The sequence below is a fragment of the Pelodiscus sinensis genome, chromosome 4 (assembly GCF_049634645.1).
Source record: "Pelodiscus sinensis isolate JC-2024 chromosome 4, ASM4963464v1, whole genome shotgun sequence".
Classification (NCBI taxonomy): domain Eukaryota; kingdom Metazoa; phylum Chordata; order Testudines; family Trionychidae; genus Pelodiscus; species Pelodiscus sinensis.
This window is the reverse complement of record NC_134714.1, coordinates 4,475,164-4,495,005: the sequence shown is the minus strand read 5'-3', so window position 1 is coordinate 4,495,005 and position 19,842 is coordinate 4,475,164. Positions and strand designations below refer to the sequence as shown.

The window sequence follows — 19,842 nt, the reverse complement described above, 5'->3', positions numbered from 1 at the left end:
GCTGTAATCTCTGTCGTGTTTCTTTTATAGTGAACAGTTCACTAGCAAAGTGTTCATGTCCCGCGTTAGTGGCTGCTTCATCAACATAAAACAGCTGACTGCAGCAGCTAGTTCGTAGAGGTAAGAACATAAGAACGGCCACACGGGGTCAGACCAAAGATCCATTTAGCCCAGTGTCCTGTTTTCCAACAGTGGCCAGTGGCAGGTGCCCCAGAGGGGGGAGCAAAACAGGGAAATTTCACGTGATCCCTCCCTTGTCACCCATTTCCAGACAAACAGAGGCTAGGGAACCATTCCTACCCATCCTGGCTAACAGCCAGTGATGGACCTAACCTCCATGAATCTATCTAGCTCTTTTTTGAACCCCGTTAAAGACCTAGTCTTCACGGCATCCTGTGGCAAGGAGTTCCACAGGTTGACTGTGCGCTGCATGAAGGAAAAACTTCCTTTTGTTTGTTTCAAGCCTGCTACCTATTCATTTCATGTGATGACCCCTAGTTCTCAGCATTCCTTTAGCTCACATGGTAGAGGTCTGTGCCATGCTGCTGATTTTGGAGATCCAAAGAGAGGATGGTAATTGCAAAGCTGTGGCGCAAAACAAACTTGAAGTGCCAAAAGAGCCTGCTGGTGCATTGAGAGGTAACTGGTTAGCTCCTAGTGGTTAGGGATGCATGGCCATGCACAGGAACCGCCCTCCCCCCCAGCCTATGTTGTCAGGCGCGGTGAGTGGGAAACTCCCAAATTCAAAATTTTAGCTAAGGAAAGGCAAAACGCTTCCCTGACTCCTTCAGCTGGCTCTAGGAGCGAGCGCCCTTCTCTCCTGCTGCCAGGTGTGACCAAAGCTAGGCCGGCTTCACTACTGTCCGGTCGACTTCCCTCTACGGCGCCTCCTGTTGGTCGTGCCGGGAACTAGCTTTGTCTGTGGAGCGCACCGCTGCCTGGCTGGTGTCTCGCCCACCTTCGTTCTGCTCCATGGTCTCCAGCATCTCTCTGAGGACCCTCGTCACACCCTGCGCTGGGCTGCGGCAGCATCATAAGAACGGCCATACTGGGTCAGACCAAAGGGCCATCTAGCCCAGTATCCTGTCTGCCGACAGTGGCCAATGCCAGGTGCCCCAAAGGGAGTGAAACGAACCATCTCTCAAGCCATCTCTCTCCTGCATCCATCTCCACCCTCTGACAAACAGAGGCTAGAGACACCATTTCTTACCCATCCTGGCCAATAGCCTCCATGAATTTATCTAGTTCTCTTTTAAACCCTGTTCTAGTCCTAGCCTTCACAACCTCCTCTGGCAAGGAGTTCCACAGATTGACTATGCGCTGTGTGAAAGAGAACTTCCTTTTATTTGTTTTAAACTTCACAATCGGGGCTTTTTTGCGCAAAACAAATCTGAGCTGGCTACACTGGCCCTTTTGCGCAAAAGCTTTGCACACAAGGACTTTTGCCCAAATGGGAGCAGCATACATAGTATTTCTGCAAAAAGCACTGATTTCAGACAGTAGGAAGTCAGTGTTCTTGCTGAAAAACTTGCCAGTCTAGACACAGCCCTGGTGTTTGTCTTCTAGCCTGCTCTTTAACATCTCCAATGATGGAGATTCCACAACCTCCCTAGGCAATTTATTCCAGTGTTTAACCACCCGGACAGGAAGTTTTTCCTAATGTCCAACCTAAACCTCCCTTGCTGCAGTTTAAGCCCATTGCTTCTTGTTCTATCCTCAGAGGCCAAGGAGAACAATTTCCCCCCCTCCTTCCTGAGACACCTTTTTAGATAGTTGAAAACCGCTCTCATGTCCCCTCTCAGTCTTCTCCTTTCCAAACGAAACAAACCCAATTCCTTCCGTCTTCTCTCACGGATCCATTCTAGACCTTTAATCATTTTGGTTACTCTTCTCTGGACCCTCTCCAATTTCTCCACATCTTTCTTGAAATGCGGTGCCCAGAACTGGACACAATCCTCCAGCTGAGGCCTGACCAGCGTAGAGCAGAGTGGAAGAACGACTTCTCGTGTCTTGCTCACAGCACTCCCGTTAATGCAGCCCAGGATGATATTTGGGGTTTTTTTTTGCAACAGGGTCACACTGTTGACTCCGATTTAGTTTGTGCACCATTGACCCCTAGATCCCTTTCTGCAGGACTCCTTCCTAGGCAGTTATCCCAGACAGATAAGGCCACCTATACAACTACTTCCTCCTCCAGTGTCTAGGAGAAAGATGTTCAAATTTCCCCTGGGCTTACTTCACGGGGGTCTCTTGTGTTTCTGGGTGCTGGCAGACACCTCCCATTCGCTCCCAGCTCCTGAACAGGACTGGGACCCGAGACACCAGCTCTCCGTCCGAGCTCTCCCGTTCCCTATACCGGGAGGCTGAACATGCCTCATGAGTTGGCTCCATTTCGACGGGACTGGCCGCAAGGGAGGGAAGATGGATTAGCGCCCTGGGAGGCCCTGCCTCTGGGTAGGCATGTGCTAAGCTGAGTGAAAGGCCCATTTCTCTGCCCCACTGTCTCCAGCTCAACCCCCTTCTTCACACAGCGTGTAGCCAACCTGTGGAACTCCTTGCCAGAGGAGGCTGTGAAGGCTAGGACTATAACAGAGTTTAAAGAGAAGCTAGATAATTTCATGGAGGTTAGGTCCATAAAAGGCTATTAGCCAGGGGGTAGGAATGGTTTCCCTGGCATCTGTTTGTCAGACACTGGAGATGGATGGCACGAGACAAATCGCTTGATCATTGTCTTCGCTCCACCCTCTCTGGGGCACCTGGTGCTGGCCACTGTCGGCAGACAGGATACTGGGCTAGATGGACCTTTGGTCTGACCCAGTACGGCCGTTCTTATGTACGTTCTTATATACCGTCTCCAGCTCAACCCCGGCTGTGTCAGGCCCTAAGCCTGAACTGTGGACTCTTTGGGACGGAGGCTTTCCTCCTCTGCCGAGTCTTTACAGCATCCCAAGCAACGGGACCACCGCAACCCAGATGTAATGTAGGAAGGAAGAAAACACCATGTGGGCTGGAGCACAGGACTCACGAGGAGCGGCTGAGGGATTGGGGCTTGGTTAGTCTGCAGAGGAGAAGAGTGAGGGGGGATTTGAGAGCAGCCTGCAACTTCCTGAAGGGGGTTTCCAGAGAGGCTGGCGAGAGGCTGTTCTCAGTGGGGGCTGAATGAGGAGCAACGGGCTTAAGTTGCATTGGGGAGGTCTAGGTTGGATATCAGGAAAAACGATTTCCCTAGGCGGGTGGGGAAGCACGGGGCTGGGCTCCCTAGGGAGGGGGTGGAATCTCCATCCCTCGAGGTGTTTAAGTCCCAGCTGGACCAAGCCCTGGCTGGGATGATTGAGTTGGGTGGGTCCTGCTTTGGGCAGGGGGCTGGACTCGATGAGGACTCTAAAGAGGGTGGACGAGCAGTGGAACTGATGGAGAAAAGTGCCTTCTTCAGCAGAGCCTGGGGCCGTGCGGGGTCGCTGGGGAGGGTGAGCCGCGAATGGGATCCCACGGCGCTGCGCCGGACACACGCGGCTCCTGCTTCCCAATTCCTGGCTGAAGAGCTGCTCCCGGAGGGGAGCCCCGTGGAGAAGGGGGCCACCCAGTGATCCCAGCCGTGCCCCAGAGGGTCCAGTGGCTAGCAGGGTGTGCCCAGCTCCTTTCCTTGCTGCTGCTGAGGGTGCGCAGCCGCACATGCACAAAAATGATTCCGCACACAGATGGAAAAGGTTAGGGGGCACCTTGGCGGCAACATCCCGGGAGCAATCTGGAGAGGAGGCTGAGAGCCGGGAAAGGAAGGGAACCGCTGCCAGCCCCAGTTCCACTGGCTCTCGGTGGCGCTGGAGGGCAGGGGGTCCCCACCAGCCCCTCTTCCCCCCGCCCACGGGGAGCTCTGGAGGACTCTGGGGGCTCTGCACACTGGGGATCTCTGTGCACTAGGGCTCGGGGCTCTGGGGGGCTCTGCATGCTGGGAGCTCTGCCCTGGGAGGCTTTGGGGAGTGTTGGGGGGCTCTGAGGGGGCTGGGGGACTGGGGGACTCTGCGCATTGGGGGTCCGTGGCTCTGAGCACTGGGGGCTTTGTGCATGAGAGGTTCTGGGGGGGCTCTGGGGACTGGGAAGCTTGGGGCTCTGTGCATGGGGGGCTCTGAATGCTGGGGGGGGCTCTAGTGGGACTTGGGGGCTCTGTGCCCTGGGGGGCGCTAGAGGGCTCATGGGGCTCTGTGCTCTGGGGGCTCTGTGTCCTCGGGGGCGCTGGGGGGGCACCGGGGGGGCACCAAGAGGCTCGGGGTGCTGTGGGGCTCTATGCCCTGGGGGGTGCTGGGGGCTCGGGGCGCTGGGGGGCTCTGTACCCTGGGGGTTGCTGGGGGGTTCGGGGCGGTGGGGGGCTCTGTGCTCTGGGGACGCTGGGGGGCTCTGTGCCCTGGGGGACGCTGGGGGGCTCGGGGCGCTGGGGGGCTCTGTGCTCTGGGGTCGCTGGGGGGCTCGGGGCGCCGGAGGGCTCTGTACCCTGGGGGGCGCTGGGGGCTCTGTACCCTGGGGGATGCTGGGGGGTTCGGGGCGCTGGGGGGCTCTGTGCTCTGGGGACGCTGGGGGGCTCTGTACCCTGGGGGGCGCCGGGGGGCTCTGTACCCTGGGGGGCGCTGGGGACTCGGGGCGCTGGGGGGCTCTGTACCCTGGGGGGCTCGGGGCGCTGGGGGGCGCTGGGGGGCTCAGGGCGCTGGGGGGCGCTGGGGACTCGGGGCGCTGGGGGGCTCTGTACCCTGGGAGGCGCTGGGGGGCTCGGGGCGCTGGGGGGCGCTGGGGACTCGGGGCGCTGGGGGGCTCTGTACCCTGGGGGGCGCTGGGGGGCTCGGGGCGCTGGGGGGCTCTGTACCCTGGGGGGCGCTGGGGGGCTTGGGGCGCTGGGGGGCTCTGTACCCTGGGGGGCTCGGGGCGCTGGACGCTGGGGGGCTCTGTACCCTGGGGGACGCTGGGGGGCTCGGGGCGCTGGGGGGCTCTGTACCCTGGGGGGCGCTGGGGGGCTCGGGGCGCTGGGGGGCTCTGTACCCTGGGGGGCGCTGGGGGGCTCGGGGCGCTGGGGGGCTCTGTACCCTGGGGGGCGCTGGGGGGCTCTGTGCCCTGGGGGGCGCTGGGGGGCTCGGGGCGCTGGGGGGCTCTGTACCCTGGGGGGCGCTGGGGGACTCGGGGCGCTGGGGGGCTCGGGGCGCTGGGGGGCTCTGTACCCTGGGGGGCGCTGGGGGACTCGGGGCGCTGGGGGGCTCTGTGCCCTGGGGGGCGCTGGGGGGCTCGGGGCGCTGGGGGGCTCTGTACCCTGGGGGGCGCTGGGGGGCTCGGGGCGCTGGGGGGCTCTGTGCCCTGGGGGGCGCTGGGGGGCTCGGGGCGCTCTGTACGCTGGGGGGCTCGGGGCGCTGGGGGGCTCTGTACCCTGGGGGGCGCTGGGGGGCTCGGGGCGCTGGGGGGCTCTGTGCCCTGGGGGGCGCTGGGGGGCTCGGGGCGCTCTGTACGCTGGGGGGCTCGGGGCGCTGGGGGGCTCTGTACCCTGGGGGGCGCTGGGGGACTCGGGGCGCTGGGGGGCTCTGTACCCTGGGGGGCGCTGGGGGGCTCGGGGCGCTGGGGGGCGCTGGGGACTCGGGGCGCTGGGGGGCTCTGTACCCTGGGGGGCGCTGGGGGGCTCGGGGCGCTGGGGGGCTCTGTACCCTGGGGGGCGCTGGGGGGCTTGGGGCGCTGGGGGGCTCTGTACCCTGGGGGGCGCTGGGGGGCTCTGTACCCTGGGGGGCTCGGGGCGCTGGGGACGCTGGGGGGCTCTGTACCCTGGGGGACGCTGGGGGGCTCGGGGCGCTGGGGGGCTCTGTACCCTGGGGGGCGCTGGGGGGCTCGGGGCGCTGGGGGGCTCTGTACCCTGGGGGGCGCTGGGGGGCTCGGGGCGCTGGGGGGCTCTGTACCCTGGGGGGCGCTGGGGGGCTCTGTGCCCTGGGGGGCGCTGGGGGGCTCGGGGCGCTGGGGGGCTCTGTACCCTGGGGGGCGCTGGGGGACTCGGGGCGCTGGGGGGCTCTGTACCCTGGGGGGCGCTGGGGGACTCGGGGCGCTGGGGGGCTCTGTGCCCTGGGGGGCGCTGGGGGGCTCGGGGCGCTGGGGGGCTCTGTACCCTGGGGGGCGCTGGGGGACTCGGGGCGCTGGGGGGCTCTGTGCCCTGGGGGGCGCTGGGGGGCTCGGGGCGCTGGGGGGCTCTGTACCCTGGGGGGCGCTGGGGGGCTCGGGGCGCTGGGGGGCTCTGTGCCCTGGGGGGCGCTGGGGGGCTCGGGGCGCTCTGTACGCTGGGGGGCTCGGGGCGCTGGGGGGCTCTGTACCCTGGGGGGCGCTGGGGGGCTCGGGGCGCTGGGGGGCTCTGTGCCCTGGGGGGCGCTGGGGGGCTCGGGGCGCTCTGTACGCTGGGGGGCTCGGGGCGCTGGGGGGCTCTGTACCCTGGGGGGCGCTGGGGGACTCGGGGCGCTGGGGGGCTCTGTACCCTGGGGGGCGCTGGGGGGCTCGGGGCGCTGGGGGGCGCTGGGGACTCGGGGCGCTGGGGGGCTCTGTACCCTGGGGGGCGCTGGGGGGCTCGGGGCGCTGGGGGGCTCTGTACCCTGGGGGGCGCTGGGGGGCTCGGGGCGCTGGGGGGCTCTGTACCCTGGGGGGCGCTGGGGGGCTCTGTGCCCTGGGGGGCGCTGGGGGGCTCGGGGCGCTGGGGGGCTCTGTACCCTGGGGGGCGCTGGGGGACTCGGGGCGCTGGGGGGCTCTGTGCCCTGGGGGGCGCTGGGGGGCTCGGGGCGCTGGGGGGCTCTGTACCCTGGGGGGCGCTGGGGGACTCGGGGCGCTGGGGGGCTCTGTGCCCTGGGGGGCGCTGGGGGGCTCGGGGCGCTGGGGGGCTCTGTACCCTGGGGGGCGCTGGGGGGCTCGGGGCGCTGGGGGGCTCTGTGCCCTGGGGGGCGCTGGGGGGCTCGGGGCGCTCTGTACGCTGGGGGGCTCGGGGCGCTGGGGGGCTCTGTACCCTGGGGGGCGCTGGGGGGCTCGGGGCGCTGGGGGGCTCTGTGCCCTGGGGGGCGCTGGGGGGCTCGGGGCGCTCTGTACGCTGGGGGGCTCGGGGCGCTGGGGGGCTCTGTACCCTGGGGGGCGCTGGGGGACTCGGGGCGCTGGGGGGCTCTGTACCCTGGGGGGCGCTGGGGGGCTCGGGGCGCTGGGGGGCGCTGGGGACTCGGGGCGCTGGGGGGCTCTGTACCCTGGGGGGCGCTGGGGGGCTCGGGGCGCTGGGGGGCTCTGTCCCCTGGGGGGTGCTGGGGGGCTCGGGGCGCTGGGGGGCTCTGTACCCTGGGGGGCGCTGGGGGGCTCTGTCCCCTGGGGGGCGCTGGGGGGCTCGGGGCGCTGGGGGGCTCTGTACCCTGGGGGACGCTGGGGGGCTCTGTCCCCTGGGGGGCGCTGGGGGGCTCGGGGCGCTGGGGGGCTCTGTACCCTGGGGGGCGCTGGGGGGCTCTGTACCCTGGGGGGCGCCGGGGGGCTCGGGGCGCTGGGGGGCTCTGTACCCTGGGGGGCTCTGTACCCTGGGGGGCTCGGGGCGCTGGGGGGCTCTGTACCCTGGGGGGCGCTGGGGGGCTCGGGGCGCTGGGGGGCTCTGTACCCTGGGGGGCTCGGGGCGCTGGGGGGCTCTGTACCCTGGGGGGTGCTGGGGGGCTCGGGGCGCTGGGGGGCTCTGTACCCTGGGGGGTGCTGGGGGGCTCGGGGCGCTGGGGGGCTCTGTACCCTGGGGGGCGCTGGGGGGCTCGGGGCGCTGGGGGGCTCTGTACCCTGGGGGGCGCTGGGGGGCTCGGGGCGCTGGGGGGCTCTGTACCCTGGGGGGCGCTGGGGGGCTCTGTGCCCTGGGGGGCGCTGGGGGGCTCGGGGCGCTGGGGGGCTCTGTACCCTGGGGGGCGCTGGGGGGCTCTGTACCCTGGGGGGCGCTGGGGGGCTCGGGGCGCTGGGGGGCTCTGTACCCTGGGGGGCGCTGGGGGGCTCTGTGCCCTGGGGGGCGCTGGGGGGCTCGGGGCGCTGGGGGGCTCTGTACCCTGGGGGGCGCTGGGGGGCTCTGTACCCTGGGGGGCGCTGGGGGGCTCGGGGCGCTGGGGGGCTCTGTACCCTGGGGGGCGCTGGGGGGCTCGGGGCGCTGGGGGGCTCTGTGCCCTGGGGGGCGCTGGGGGGCTCGGGGCGCTGGGGGGCTCTGTACCCTGGGGGGCGCTGGGGGGCTCTGTACCCTGGGGGGCGCTGGGGGGCTCGGGGCGCTGGGGGGCGCTGGGGGGCTCTGTACCCTGGGGGGCGCTGGGGGGCTCGGGGCGCTGGGGGGCTCTGTACCCTGGGGGGCGCTGGGGGGCTCTGTACCCTGGGGGGCTCGGGGTGCTGGGGGGCTCTGTACCCTGGGGGGCGCTGGGGGGCTCGGGGCGCTGGGGGGGCTCTGTACCCTGGGGGGCGCTGGGGGGCTCGGGGCGCTGGGGGGCTCTGTACCCTGGGGGGCGCTGGGGGGCTCTGTACCCTGGGGGGCGCTGGGGGGCTCGGGGCGCTGGGGGGCTCTGTACCCTGGGGGGCGCTGGGGGGCTCGGGGCGCTGGGGGGCTCTGTGCCCTGGGGGGCGCTGGGGGGCTCGGGGCGCTGGGGGGCTCTGTACCCTGGGGGGCGCTGGGGGGCTCTGTACCCTGGGGGGCGCTGGGGGGCTCGGGGCGCTGGGGGGCGCTGGGGGGCTCTGTACCCTGGGGGGCGCTGGGGGGCTCTGTACCCTGGGGGGCGCTGGGGGGCTCGGGGCGCTGGGGGGCGCTGGGGGGCTCTGTACCCTGGGGGGCGCTGGGGGGCTCGGGGCGCTGGGGGGCTCTGTACCCTGGGGGGCGCTGGGGGGCTCTGTACCCTGGGGGGCTCGGGGTGCTGGGGGGCTCTGTACCCTGGGGGGCGCTGGGGGGCTCGGGGCGCTGGGGGGGCTCTGTACCCTGGGGGGCGCTGGGGGGCTCGGGGCGCTGGGGGGGCTCTGTACCCTGGGGGGCGCTGGGGGGCTCGGGGCGCTGGGGGGCTCTGTGCCCTGGGGGGCCCCGCGCGCCTCGGCGCTGCCCGTGCCCCGAGCGCCTCTCCCGGCGCGTCCAGCCCCCGCCGCTCGGCGCCGGCGCGGGGAAGGGGCGGAGGAGGAGGCGGGCGGGCGGCCGCGGAGCCACGCAGGCTTTGACGTCGCCCGGCTGCGGCTCCCCAGCCCCGGCTCCCCGCACGTAGAGCTCAACGTGACCGGCCCGCGCCCCGGCCGCCCCTCGCCGCGCTCCCACGCGCCCAGCCCGGCCGCCCGCAGCCCCGGGCAGGTGCCTCGCCCGCCGCCGCCGCCGCCTGGGGCCGCCTCGCCTCGCCTCGCCCCGCGGGCTGCGCCTCCGGAGAGCGGCCGGGGAGCGGGAGGCGCCTCCCGGCCCGGGCCCCCGCGCACCATGCGCCGGGCGCGGCGCGGCGATGGCATGTGACCGCGGCGCGGAGCCGCCGGGCGCCTGGGTCCTGCTGCGGCGCGGAGCCGGCCGGCCCCTGCCTCGGTGAAGGCGCGAGAGCCCCGCGGAGGGGGCGCCCTGGGGGGCGGCGGAGCGGAGCCCCGGATCGCTGCGCCCGGCCGGCTGGGAGCCCCCGGGCCGGGCACTGGCCGCCGGCAGGTCCCGCGCCCCCTTTGCGCCCTGCGCTGGAGATGTGGATGCGGGCGCGGAGATGGATGTAGTGTCCGGGCTGGTGTGGCTGCTGACCGTGCTGCTGGAGGGGGTCGCCGGCCAAGGGGTGTACGGTGAGTTGCTGAGCCCGGCCGGCCGGGAGCCCCCCCCCGACCTTGGAGGGGGGCGTGGGACGGACCCCGGGGCGCGCGGTGGCTCCCACGCTTGGTTGGGGAGGCGCAATGCAAGATCCGAGCCCCCCCCCCCCTCGCCGGGGAGGTTTATGGGGGGGGGGGGGGAGAAGGCGCAAACTTACTGTGCGGATGGAGGAGCCCTGGATTCCTGCCTCCCGACACCCCCCCCCCCCGCTGGTCCCCCCCGCTCCCTCCCCCGCCTCCCCGGAGAGCCGCGGCTCGCTTCCCAAGCTCGCCAAGTGCGGGGCCAGGGCACTTCGCTTCCCGGGCTCCGCCGTTGCCATGAGCACTGGCAGGCGAGGCGAGCCCGGGTTCCCACGGGCACTTGGGGGGCAGCGGGACGGCCGCGGAGTCCAGGCTTAGGGGGACCCTCCCCCCCCGCTGCAAGCAGCACGGCGGGGGGGGGGGAGTCGGACCCCTGGCGCCTGGAGACACGCTGGCCCCCCGCGGGCAGCCCGTGGGCCCCGTGTGGACGCGAGCGGAGTCCGTGCGCCGGAGCGAGGCGCGGTTGGGCAGCGCGCTCCGGGCTCGGTTCAGCCGGGCTGGCGCGGGGAGCCGGGAGCTTTCCGCTTCTGGGGGGGGGGGAGGGCAGGAGCGGGGCTCCCGTGGCTCTCCCCTCCGCCCCTGGGGCCGCAGCAGAGGCGGAGAAAGCCCCGGGAGAGGGACCCGGCAGTTTTCCCCGGCTGCGGCCGTGCGGAGGAGCCACGCGTCTGCAGCACTCGGGGATCCAAGGGCTGCGAGGCTTCTCGTCCCCAGCCAAGTGCAGCCCAGGGTCTGCCCGAGGTCCTGGGAGCTGGGGGGGGGCAGCCCCTTCCTTTAGCCAGCTGCACTGCTGCTCCCCCAGCGCTGCCAGGAGCCTGCCCTTAGCTCAGCGCCCCCCCCCCCCCCCCCGAGGATTTTGGAGATGTATTTATTTGGCGTTCCCCTCCCTGGCTTTCCCTCATTCACCCGCCTTCCCTGGCAACAGCATCCCGGTGTCAGGAATGCTGCCCCCGCCCGCTGGCCCGGCGCGATTCCGAGGAGACACATCGCCCAGCGAGCCGTGGCGAGGGGAGCACACTGGTGCGTGGCAGCGAGGGGCTGCCGTGGAAATCGCGCCGGCCCAGCCCCCGCCGGGATCCATGGACGGGGCACCCTGCACGGTCGGCGCGTGTGTTTCCCCACGAGCCGCGTTCCCGTGTCTGTGCCGTGGCTTGCGAATCGCTCCCTCGCCGGGCAGGCAGGACGTCTCGTTCAGGCAGCAGGGCACACCGGGTCAAACCCTAAAAGAGGGGGCCCGATGCGAGAGCCGGGTTTGAGAGGCGCCAGTGGATGGGCATTTCAGCAGCTGCTCTGCAGCTGGGAGGAAACAGATGAGATGGTTGCCAGCAGTTTGTCCACGGGCAGGGCCAAAATTTAGGCTGGTTGTAGCCCCTCTTGCCGCCCGACCCCCTTCAGGTGCCTCTCTGTAGCCCATAGGCCGGTTATTAAATCTAGTGACCGAAGGGAGTGGAAGAGACGCACACCAGGTAGAGTAGATGCAGCATTTTCCCAGGAGAACACGGTTCTGCCGATATGCAGCCATCATCCACCAGACAGCAGGGACATAACAAAAGCAAAAAAGCCCAAGGAAAAGGGGGGTATGAGGAGGCGGGGGCTGCGTTAGGACAATGCCAACTTCAGGGGTGTATCTGATGCCCCTCGACACCTGGGCCCCTTCGTTGACATCAGGGAGTGGCGGGGGACGAAATAGGGTCCTGGTCATATGAATTCAGGGTCTAAGTAAAAACCTTTTGGCTACAGTAGAAGTTGCTCTCGCTTGCTTCGGGTTCAGTTTGCTCCTCTGCCTCTCGCCGGCATTTCTAGCAACGGCTCCACATTATGTAAGCAGCAGTGCTCAGTGCGGTGACATTGCTTTCCTGTCTCCCAGTCCCACAAGCTTGCCGTGGTAAGGAATCATGCGAGTAAGGATTCATGGTAGTTTTGCTACTGCCTGCTTTTCCCTCCAGACACATGCGCCCTCGCACGAGTGCACGAGGGCTATTCGTGTCCCTCGCCCGCCGGCCCGCAAACTTGCGGTGTCTGAAATCCGATGCAAGTCCACAGATTGGCAGCGGCCCTGAGGGGCGTTCTTAGCGTTTGCGTGGAAGCGTTGAACGCGGTGTGACGCCGGGGCGGCCATCCGTTTCCCGTGCGAAGGGCTGAACGTTGGTTGGATTTCTTGGAACATCAGCTTCCGCATGGCTTAGGAGAGTGTTTGAGGCGCGTATATGATACCCGAGCGTGTGTGGGATTGTGCCCTTAGTTGGATGCTGCGAATTCCGCTGAAATTGTTGCTGAAAAAACCAAGATTGCCCGTCTGGGACAGGCTTTTTTATAAATAAGAGTTAAATGTATTGTCAGTTTGTAATGCACATCTACGTGGTCTCTGTTATGGACCAGGGTAGTCAGAGATGTGGGGGGACACGGTGGTTTTTGGGTTGTAAGCACATACAGGTATTTTCAAAGTTATACACTAAAGTCAGTTTTATTTTGCAGCGGGTGGTCTCATTTTTAAAGTACCAGCTCAGGGCACCGGCATGTGAATTTTCCTTGGGGAGCACATGGTCTAGGCTCCAACCGCCTCTGCCATCACCTCACGTGGGCAGAGACTCATCTCTCTGTCTCTCCTGGCTGGGATTGCACAGTTCCCTATCTGTGATAGTCCAGCAAGCCAGCCTGCCTAACCAGACCAGCATCTGAAACTAGTTTTCTCACCAGCAGCTGTGAACAGCATAACGGGCCTGCAGTTTATGTAACGGCACCTCTCTTCATAAGCAAGCACAGATATTCTTAAAGAGAAAGCTTAACAAGGAAAGCATGTTCAAACAATAAAAGTCTTTACATACGTGTGAAAACAGCTTAGCAGTGAGCACGCAAACTCCGTCTGGAAGGTGTCAGTCCATTTAAAACCCAGACCTGGGTTTTCCCTAGGGTTACAAGTTCCTAACTGTCTGAAATTCAGAACCAGGACAATTGTGAATAATGTAGCCTTTTCTTTAGGCCAGGAGCGGGGAACCTTTCTTGGGTCAGGGGCCGCTGACGCACAGAAAAATCAGTCGGGGTGTGCACACAAGTGAGAAACAAACAAGCAAAAAGAAACCCGCACTGATGTAGCCCCAGACTGAGACGGAAAAAGACATTCTCTATATTTTCCTCCCACACCGGACTGTAGGGGGCTCCAAGTTAGTCGATTTTGTGTGCTCCAGCCCCGTGGTGGGGCAGCGGGTGGGGGACACGGGGGGGGAGAGGTTCCCCACCCCGCCTGAGGGATTGTGTAACAGGTGATCCTCAGACAATAGCTCCCTTCTCCGGGTGTAGCTTCAAAAGGCCGGGTTTTTGTATCACTGGAACCTGGAAAATGTGCATTTACCTCTCCCTTGTATTCCCCTGGAAAACCACGCCAGATGGTTTGTTCCAAGAGTTCGCTATTGGCCGACACAGTGTTCCAGATAGCCCAGTAGAAAACCCCGGTCTCACAGGTGTCACGACGTTAGAGGGTGCTCAGCCCTTGCCTGACTCTGCTTCTCTTGAACTGCAGCCGTCAGAACGCAGCTCGTGTGAACCCCATTGGGAGTGACCCGGGTACCTTTGCGCCGTGTACCCCAAATCTGCCTTTTTGCCTTTGCCTGGAAAACTCTCGCTAGCGCAATGTGACTTTTTCTGCTGACGTCCGTGACAGCGGGGCCTGTCCCCTTGCAATCACTTGGGGGCGGGGCGGCCTCCCGCTTCCTGAAATGAGTAGATAAATAATAGCAATCATTCATGCCCCCGGAGACCTGACTGCTGTGGTGGGCACAGAAATCTCTTTTCCTTTCGGGGCACTTTTGAATGTCTCCTGACTTGAAGAGAAATCGGCTTGGGCGTTTCTTTGAAACCGTGAGGACTTGAGAGTGTTACTGGTCCTAAGAATACCTAGCTCTTGTTGTCAGACCGTGTCCCCATGGCTATGTCTAGACTGCAGGCTTCTTTCAAAAGAGCCTCTTTCGAAAGATCGCGTCTAGACTGCAGGCGGATCTTTCGAAAGAGAAATCCGCTTTTTTGAAAGAGAGCGCCCAGCGAGTCTGGATGCTCTCTTTCGAAGACGGCCTATTTACATTGAAGAACGCCTTCTTTCGAAAGAGGAACTTTCGAAAGAAGGCGTTCTTCCTCGTAAATTGAGGTTTACCGCCGTCGAAAGAAAAGCCGCGTTCTTTCGAAATAATTTCGAAAGAACGCGGCTTGAGTCTGGACGCAGGGGAAGTTTTTTCGGGAAAAGGCTACTTTTCCCGAAAAAACCCCTGAGTCTGGACACGGCCCATGATACGAAGGGCGAAATGGAGGCCTAGAGATGTGGGCTGACTTATTCGCAGCTCAATGCCATGGCCAAGAATTCAACTCGGGGAGCCTGAGTTTGCCAGTTCAGATGAAATTGTTATTAATATCCCAGGTGAGCCTGGAAAACGGACGAAGGACAGTCCACACTCTGGAGGTGTGAGTTGGACCGTGAACGGATGTGTTGCACTGTAACTGACTCGTGTAAACCTCTCTGGTGTGCAGTCGTGTAGTCCTGCGTACAGACGGGGTCACCTCATCTCAAAAAAGATCTATTGGCATTGCAAAAGGTTCGGAAAAGGGCAACAAAAATGATGAGGGGTGTGGAACGGGTCCCACATGAAGGGAGATTAAAAAGGCCGGGACTTTTCAACATAGAAAAGAGGAGACTAAGGGGGGATAAGATAGATGTCTATAAAATCCTGACTGGTGTGGAAAAAGTGAGTAAGGAAAAGGTATTTACTTCTTCCCACAATATAAGAACTAAGGGGTCGTCAAATAAAATGACTAGGCAGCAGGTTTAAAACAAATAAAAGGCAGTTTTTCTTCACTCGGCACATAGTCAACCTGTGGAACTCCTCGCCAGAGGATGTGGTGAAGGCTATCACTCTAACAGAGTTCAAAAAAGAGCTAGATAGATTCATGGAGGATAGGTCCACCAATGGCTATTAGCCAGGATGGGTAGGAATGGTGTTCCTAGCCTCTTTTTCTCTGGAAATGGGCGACAGGAGAAGGGTTACCTGAGTATTACCTGTTGTGTTCCCTCCCTCTGCTGCACCTGGCACTGACCACTATCGGCAGACAGGATAATGGGTTTGACGGACTGTTGGTCTAATCCAGCATGGCCATTCTTATGTTCCTGTTTAATGCCATACAGAAGAGGTGGTAGGCATATGTAACCACCACGCGGTGGATTTGACTGGAGCTTGGTGCAGAGGCCTCAATAGTTTGAGCTTTAAAGCCCGCTGGCTCTCATCTTAGACTGTAGAGCTCCCTTGTTCTTAGCTCTCACCCTAAATGGTCTAAGTGCCCCTCCATGGGCCAGTGAACCACACTAGGGGTCTGGGTTACACATGCAGATACAGTGAGGTGTAGCAACTTGGCCGAAGTAAAGATAGCAGCACAGTTAGGAACAAACTTCAAATCTCCCTGACTCCTAGCTCAGTCCCTAGTCTCTGGACCGATGCAATACAAAGATCCAAAAGGGCTGGGGGAAAAAATGGGGCTTTTCTCTTATTGATTTTAGCTGATTGTTTGCAAAATGATTCTTTGAAAAACTCAAGTGCTGCTTGCAACTTTCCCCCTTTAAATTATGTATCTCTGAATGCCATGCGTGATTACTAAAGCATAAAAAGTAAGTACTCGGAACATTACCGTTGCATATTTTTATTCTATATTAGAATTGCCGAACGGTATAAAAATGTCTTGGTGAGACGGCTGAATATGAACACCAAATGTTGTTGTTAGATAACTTGAATCATGACTGGTGTGGGAAAAGTGAATAAGGAACAGTTATTTACTTATTCCTACAAGATAAGAACTAAGGGTCACCAAATGAAATGAATAGGCAGCGGGTTTAAAACAAATGAAAGGAAGTTTTTCTTCACTCAGTGCACTGTCAACCTGTGGAACTCCTTGCCAGAGGATGCAGCAAAGGCTGGAACTTCAAGAGGGTTCAAAAAAGAGCTAGATAGGTTCATGGAGGTTAGGTCCTTCAATGGCTATTAGCCCGGGATGGGTAGGAATGGTGTCCCTAGCCTCTGTTTCTCTGGAGGTGGGTGATGGGAGGATCACCTGAGGATTACAGGTTGTGATCCCTTCCTCAGGTGCATCTGGTATTGGCCACTGTGGGCAGACAGGACACTGGGCTGGGTGGACTTTTGGTCTGACCCAGTCTGGCCGTTCTTATGAAAAAATCGTGTTCCATAAAGATGAAGGATATAATAAAGATGGGCGAATCAAATTCTTAGGTTAAGTTTTTAGAAGGCCTTTAGGCCATGGATGCAGAATTTCCTTGGCTTTTGGAGTGGTTAGAAATGGGTGCCAGGCATTTCTAACCCAGGATGAGTTAGGGTCGTGTGCTCCCGTGTGTGGCATGCAGCAGAGGGAAGAAAAGCGTAGCAAATTACTGCAAATCTATCCTGAAAAGTCTGATGGCAAACCGCAACCTTCTGCCCGATATTGCACCTAATGGAGTTGTTGTGAGGAAATGACACAACTTCGGGAAACTGCCCAAATTAACCCCCCTCTCAGCCTTGGGCAGGGGGTGACCGGCTGCCAAGTGTCAGGAGTTGCCGCAAATGCTTACCGGCTGTACCAGAGCCAGCAGTTCCAACTCTGTCACCAATTCCCCGAGTTACCGTAGTAACTCGAGATAAGCAGCTACACACGTCTCGGTGAGAGATATCATGGAAATGCAGCAATGGCTTCCCCGGGCCTACCGGGGCTGTCTGAAAACCGCCTGGGTGGGTGGGTGGGTGGGAGAGAGGCTCCCTTGCAAATTCGAAGAGGCTCGCTGTCGCGGCTTACAGGTCGTCTTTCCCAGGAGCAGCCATCTTGCCACGCAGGGTGGGTTTTACTGGCTGCCCTCTGCGTGGTTCCTCTCTGTGTTCGGTGGCCTTACCGCCAGCACGTTCGACACCAAGTGAACGACCGACTCTTGGCGCGTCTCGTGCACACCTTGTCTCTGCTGGCTTGCTGCGGTTACTCCTGGGCTCTTTCTCCAGGACCAGGAAAGACATCGCCCTTGGTAATCACAAAGGTCCGTCAATTCGTAGGCATCGCAATGCCGTACGAGGGGAGTGTGAATAGCTCTGGGTGAGAATCAGAACTCTTCTTATAAAGAGAAGTAGGTGTATGTAATCCGTGTAAATACACACACAGTACTCACACATGGTGCTGTATCGACACACGCACGGTACACGCACACACAGAGTACACACACACACGCACGCACACACGGTGCTGTATTGACACACGTACGGTACACACACACACGGTACAAACACGCACGCACAGTGCTGTATCCACACACACACGCGCACACGGTGCTGTATCCACACGCACGCGCACACGCACGGTGCTGTATCCACACACACGCACGGTACACACACACACGGTACAAACACGCACGCACACACGGTGCTGTATCCACACACGCACGGTATGCATGCACATGGTGCATGCATGCACACACGGTGCTGTATCCACACACACGCACGCACACACGGTGCTGTATTCACGCACGCACATACGGTGCTGTATTGACACACGTACGGTACACACACACACGGTACAAACACGCACGCACAGTGCTGTATCCACACACACATGCACACACGGTGCTGTATCCACACACACACGGTACGAACACGCACACACACACGGTGCTGTATCCACACGCACACACGCACGCACACGCGGTGCTGTATCGAAGCATTTGCCGTTGAAAGCTGCAGCCCCCGCCGGCTCCCGTGCGGGCGGGGCCCCGGCAGAAGGGGTGGGGCCGTGCCTCTCATATACACCACCCATGTACAGATGGACGAGCATTTCTGACACAAAACGCTAGAAAAATCGCTCCTGTGGGGTTGCTTGGTTTTTTTTAACACCAGCTAAAAGCCTTATCCCACAGGCTTAATTTTGAAATCTGTGTGTGTGTTACAGAGACGCACATTTACCATCAGGCTACAAAAATCAGCACGGAGGCTTGTAGGGCAACTTGATTTGGGGCCTGACTATCCTGTAGCGAAAATAAACGGGTGGTCACGTCTTGTCCAAAACCGACCGTTGGTCAGCTGCATTGCTCCTTTCGGCTTTTAGCTGCATGCGAGCCGCTACACAGGGAAGGAAATTGCCTGTTGGCTTTTGATGTCTGCACGTCAGAGCGGTCCCTGCTTTCACCGAATACTCTGGGTGAAGCTAGTGAAACAAGCGAGGCTGGAAGAAGGGGGCAAACCCCCCTTAAGGGAGGGACACCCCCTTCCCCAATGCATGTTCCCTGTTAGCTAAGGAGACAGGAAGATAGCTGATGATTAGCGCTTCCAGTCCGAAACCTTCCTCTGACTCCCCCAGCCTCCAAGGCGTGTGATCCATTTGGTTGAGCGAGTTGGTTTTCGGAAGCACTGTGCCCCATCGGGCACATGGCTGAATGCTGTTATTGTATCATATGGTTTAACCCTGTACAATTCTGCATATTGTGCGACAGAGACCCACAAAGCCGCCTCACTAGAGAACAGGCAAGGTATTATGTCGGGCTGCAGTGCTGTGCATTTCTAAGCAGCTGATGTGCTCGGCCGCCGCAAACTCCGGGACGGTTTGCCGAGCCTCCTGAAGGTTAACTCTTCGCTCAGCCCGCTGCGATTCCCTTGAAGTCCGTTCTCTCTCCTCCTGGCGTATTTCATCGCCGCGATGCCTTTCCTGCCGGGAGAGGATTTCGTTTTCGGCATGGACACTAACGCACATAGAAAAAGGGGACAGAGAGAAAAATAAATCTGCCCCCTCCACCTGGCCATTACCCAACACTAATGAAAAGAAACGGCTTTACAAACGAGTTTTATTCTTGGAGTTACTAGCGCCAGCGCTAGTATGCAGTAGGCCACCTGCTGCAGCGTTTGACGGGGAAGAAATGCACCGGTGCACTGGATTTTTTCACGTTGACATGGTTTTTTTCACGTTGGGAGGAACACGTTGGCATGGTTTTGCCCTCCGCTACACTGGTTTTGTGCCGGCACCAGTATGATCCAGGCTGGACCATCAGCTTATTGGAACGTTGATTGGTTTATGGGACACCATTTCACAGCGATTCAATGAATTTTGGGGGTAGATCTGATAGAGACGCTCCTGTCAACTATCAGTGGGCATCAGAACCAGCCCTTTGACTGCAGAAGGAGTCAAATGCTATTTTTAGAGACGCATACTGCAGTCCTGGCACACGGGTGAGTGTGACGGACTGGGCCGTGTCTGGGCACAGCTGAGGGCGCCCGCTCAGGGCGAATTGCTCAAATCCAGGGCTCCTTACAGCCCCCAGACTGGTGACCTCTCCAAACAGGCCACAAACCAGTCCCACAGAGCGCTTCAGCAGCCTGCCTGAAGCCTCCCGAGCAAAACCCCGCCGACACCCCAGCAATATCCGTGCCCCAGATGGCCCCGGGCCTCATACACAGGTGGGGGGGTCTTAGCACCCAATCCCACCTACCCCGAACAAGTTCTGTCCGGTTCCAAGAAACCAGCCACAGATCCCTGGTCAATTTACCCTCTGGATCTTACCCACAAATCACGCTGGGCCAATCCTTTAGAATATATATCTAAAGGTTTATTATTACAATAAAGAAAAGCATGAGAGTAAGGTTGTTAAAGTACAGTACGTTACATGCACCGAATCTCCCAGTCCTCGATGCAGGCTCTAGCAGAGACGTTACAGCTGCTGGTTTAAAAGTTCTTGTTGCACATCCTATGGTCAGGATGGGTTCACAGGTCTTCTGGGCTCTTTGATCCCTGCAATGCTGCCTCTGGGATGAAGTGCTGAGCTGAGAACAAAATGGCATCGACCGCATGGCCTCTTTATACTCCTTCCTGGCCTCTTCTTGTATGCAGCAAGTCACCTGGTCTGAGGCCAATCTCTATGTTCCCTGCTGGCTGCTCTCAGATGACAGCCCCCATTCTTTGGGTGTGTCCATAGCC

General features: G+C 61.6%; 1 protein-coding gene across 2 annotated transcripts in view; it reads left to right on the top strand.

Annotated features, from left to right (window-relative positions):
• The first annotated feature begins 9,155 nt into the window (after positions 1-9,155).
• The window catches only part of MDGA2 (MAM domain containing glycosylphosphatidylinositol anchor 2), a 631,704-nt gene continuing 621,017 nt past the window's right edge, over positions 9,156-19,842 (top strand). For both annotated transcript variants that reach the window (XM_075926142.1, XM_075926141.1), the window contains exon 1: positions 9,156-9,771. In XM_075926142.1, coding sequence (XP_075782257.1) covers positions 9,699-9,771 — 73 coding nt within the window. In that variant the 5' untranslated portion in view covers positions 9,156-9,698. The remainder of the gene's footprint in view (positions 9,772-19,842) is intronic.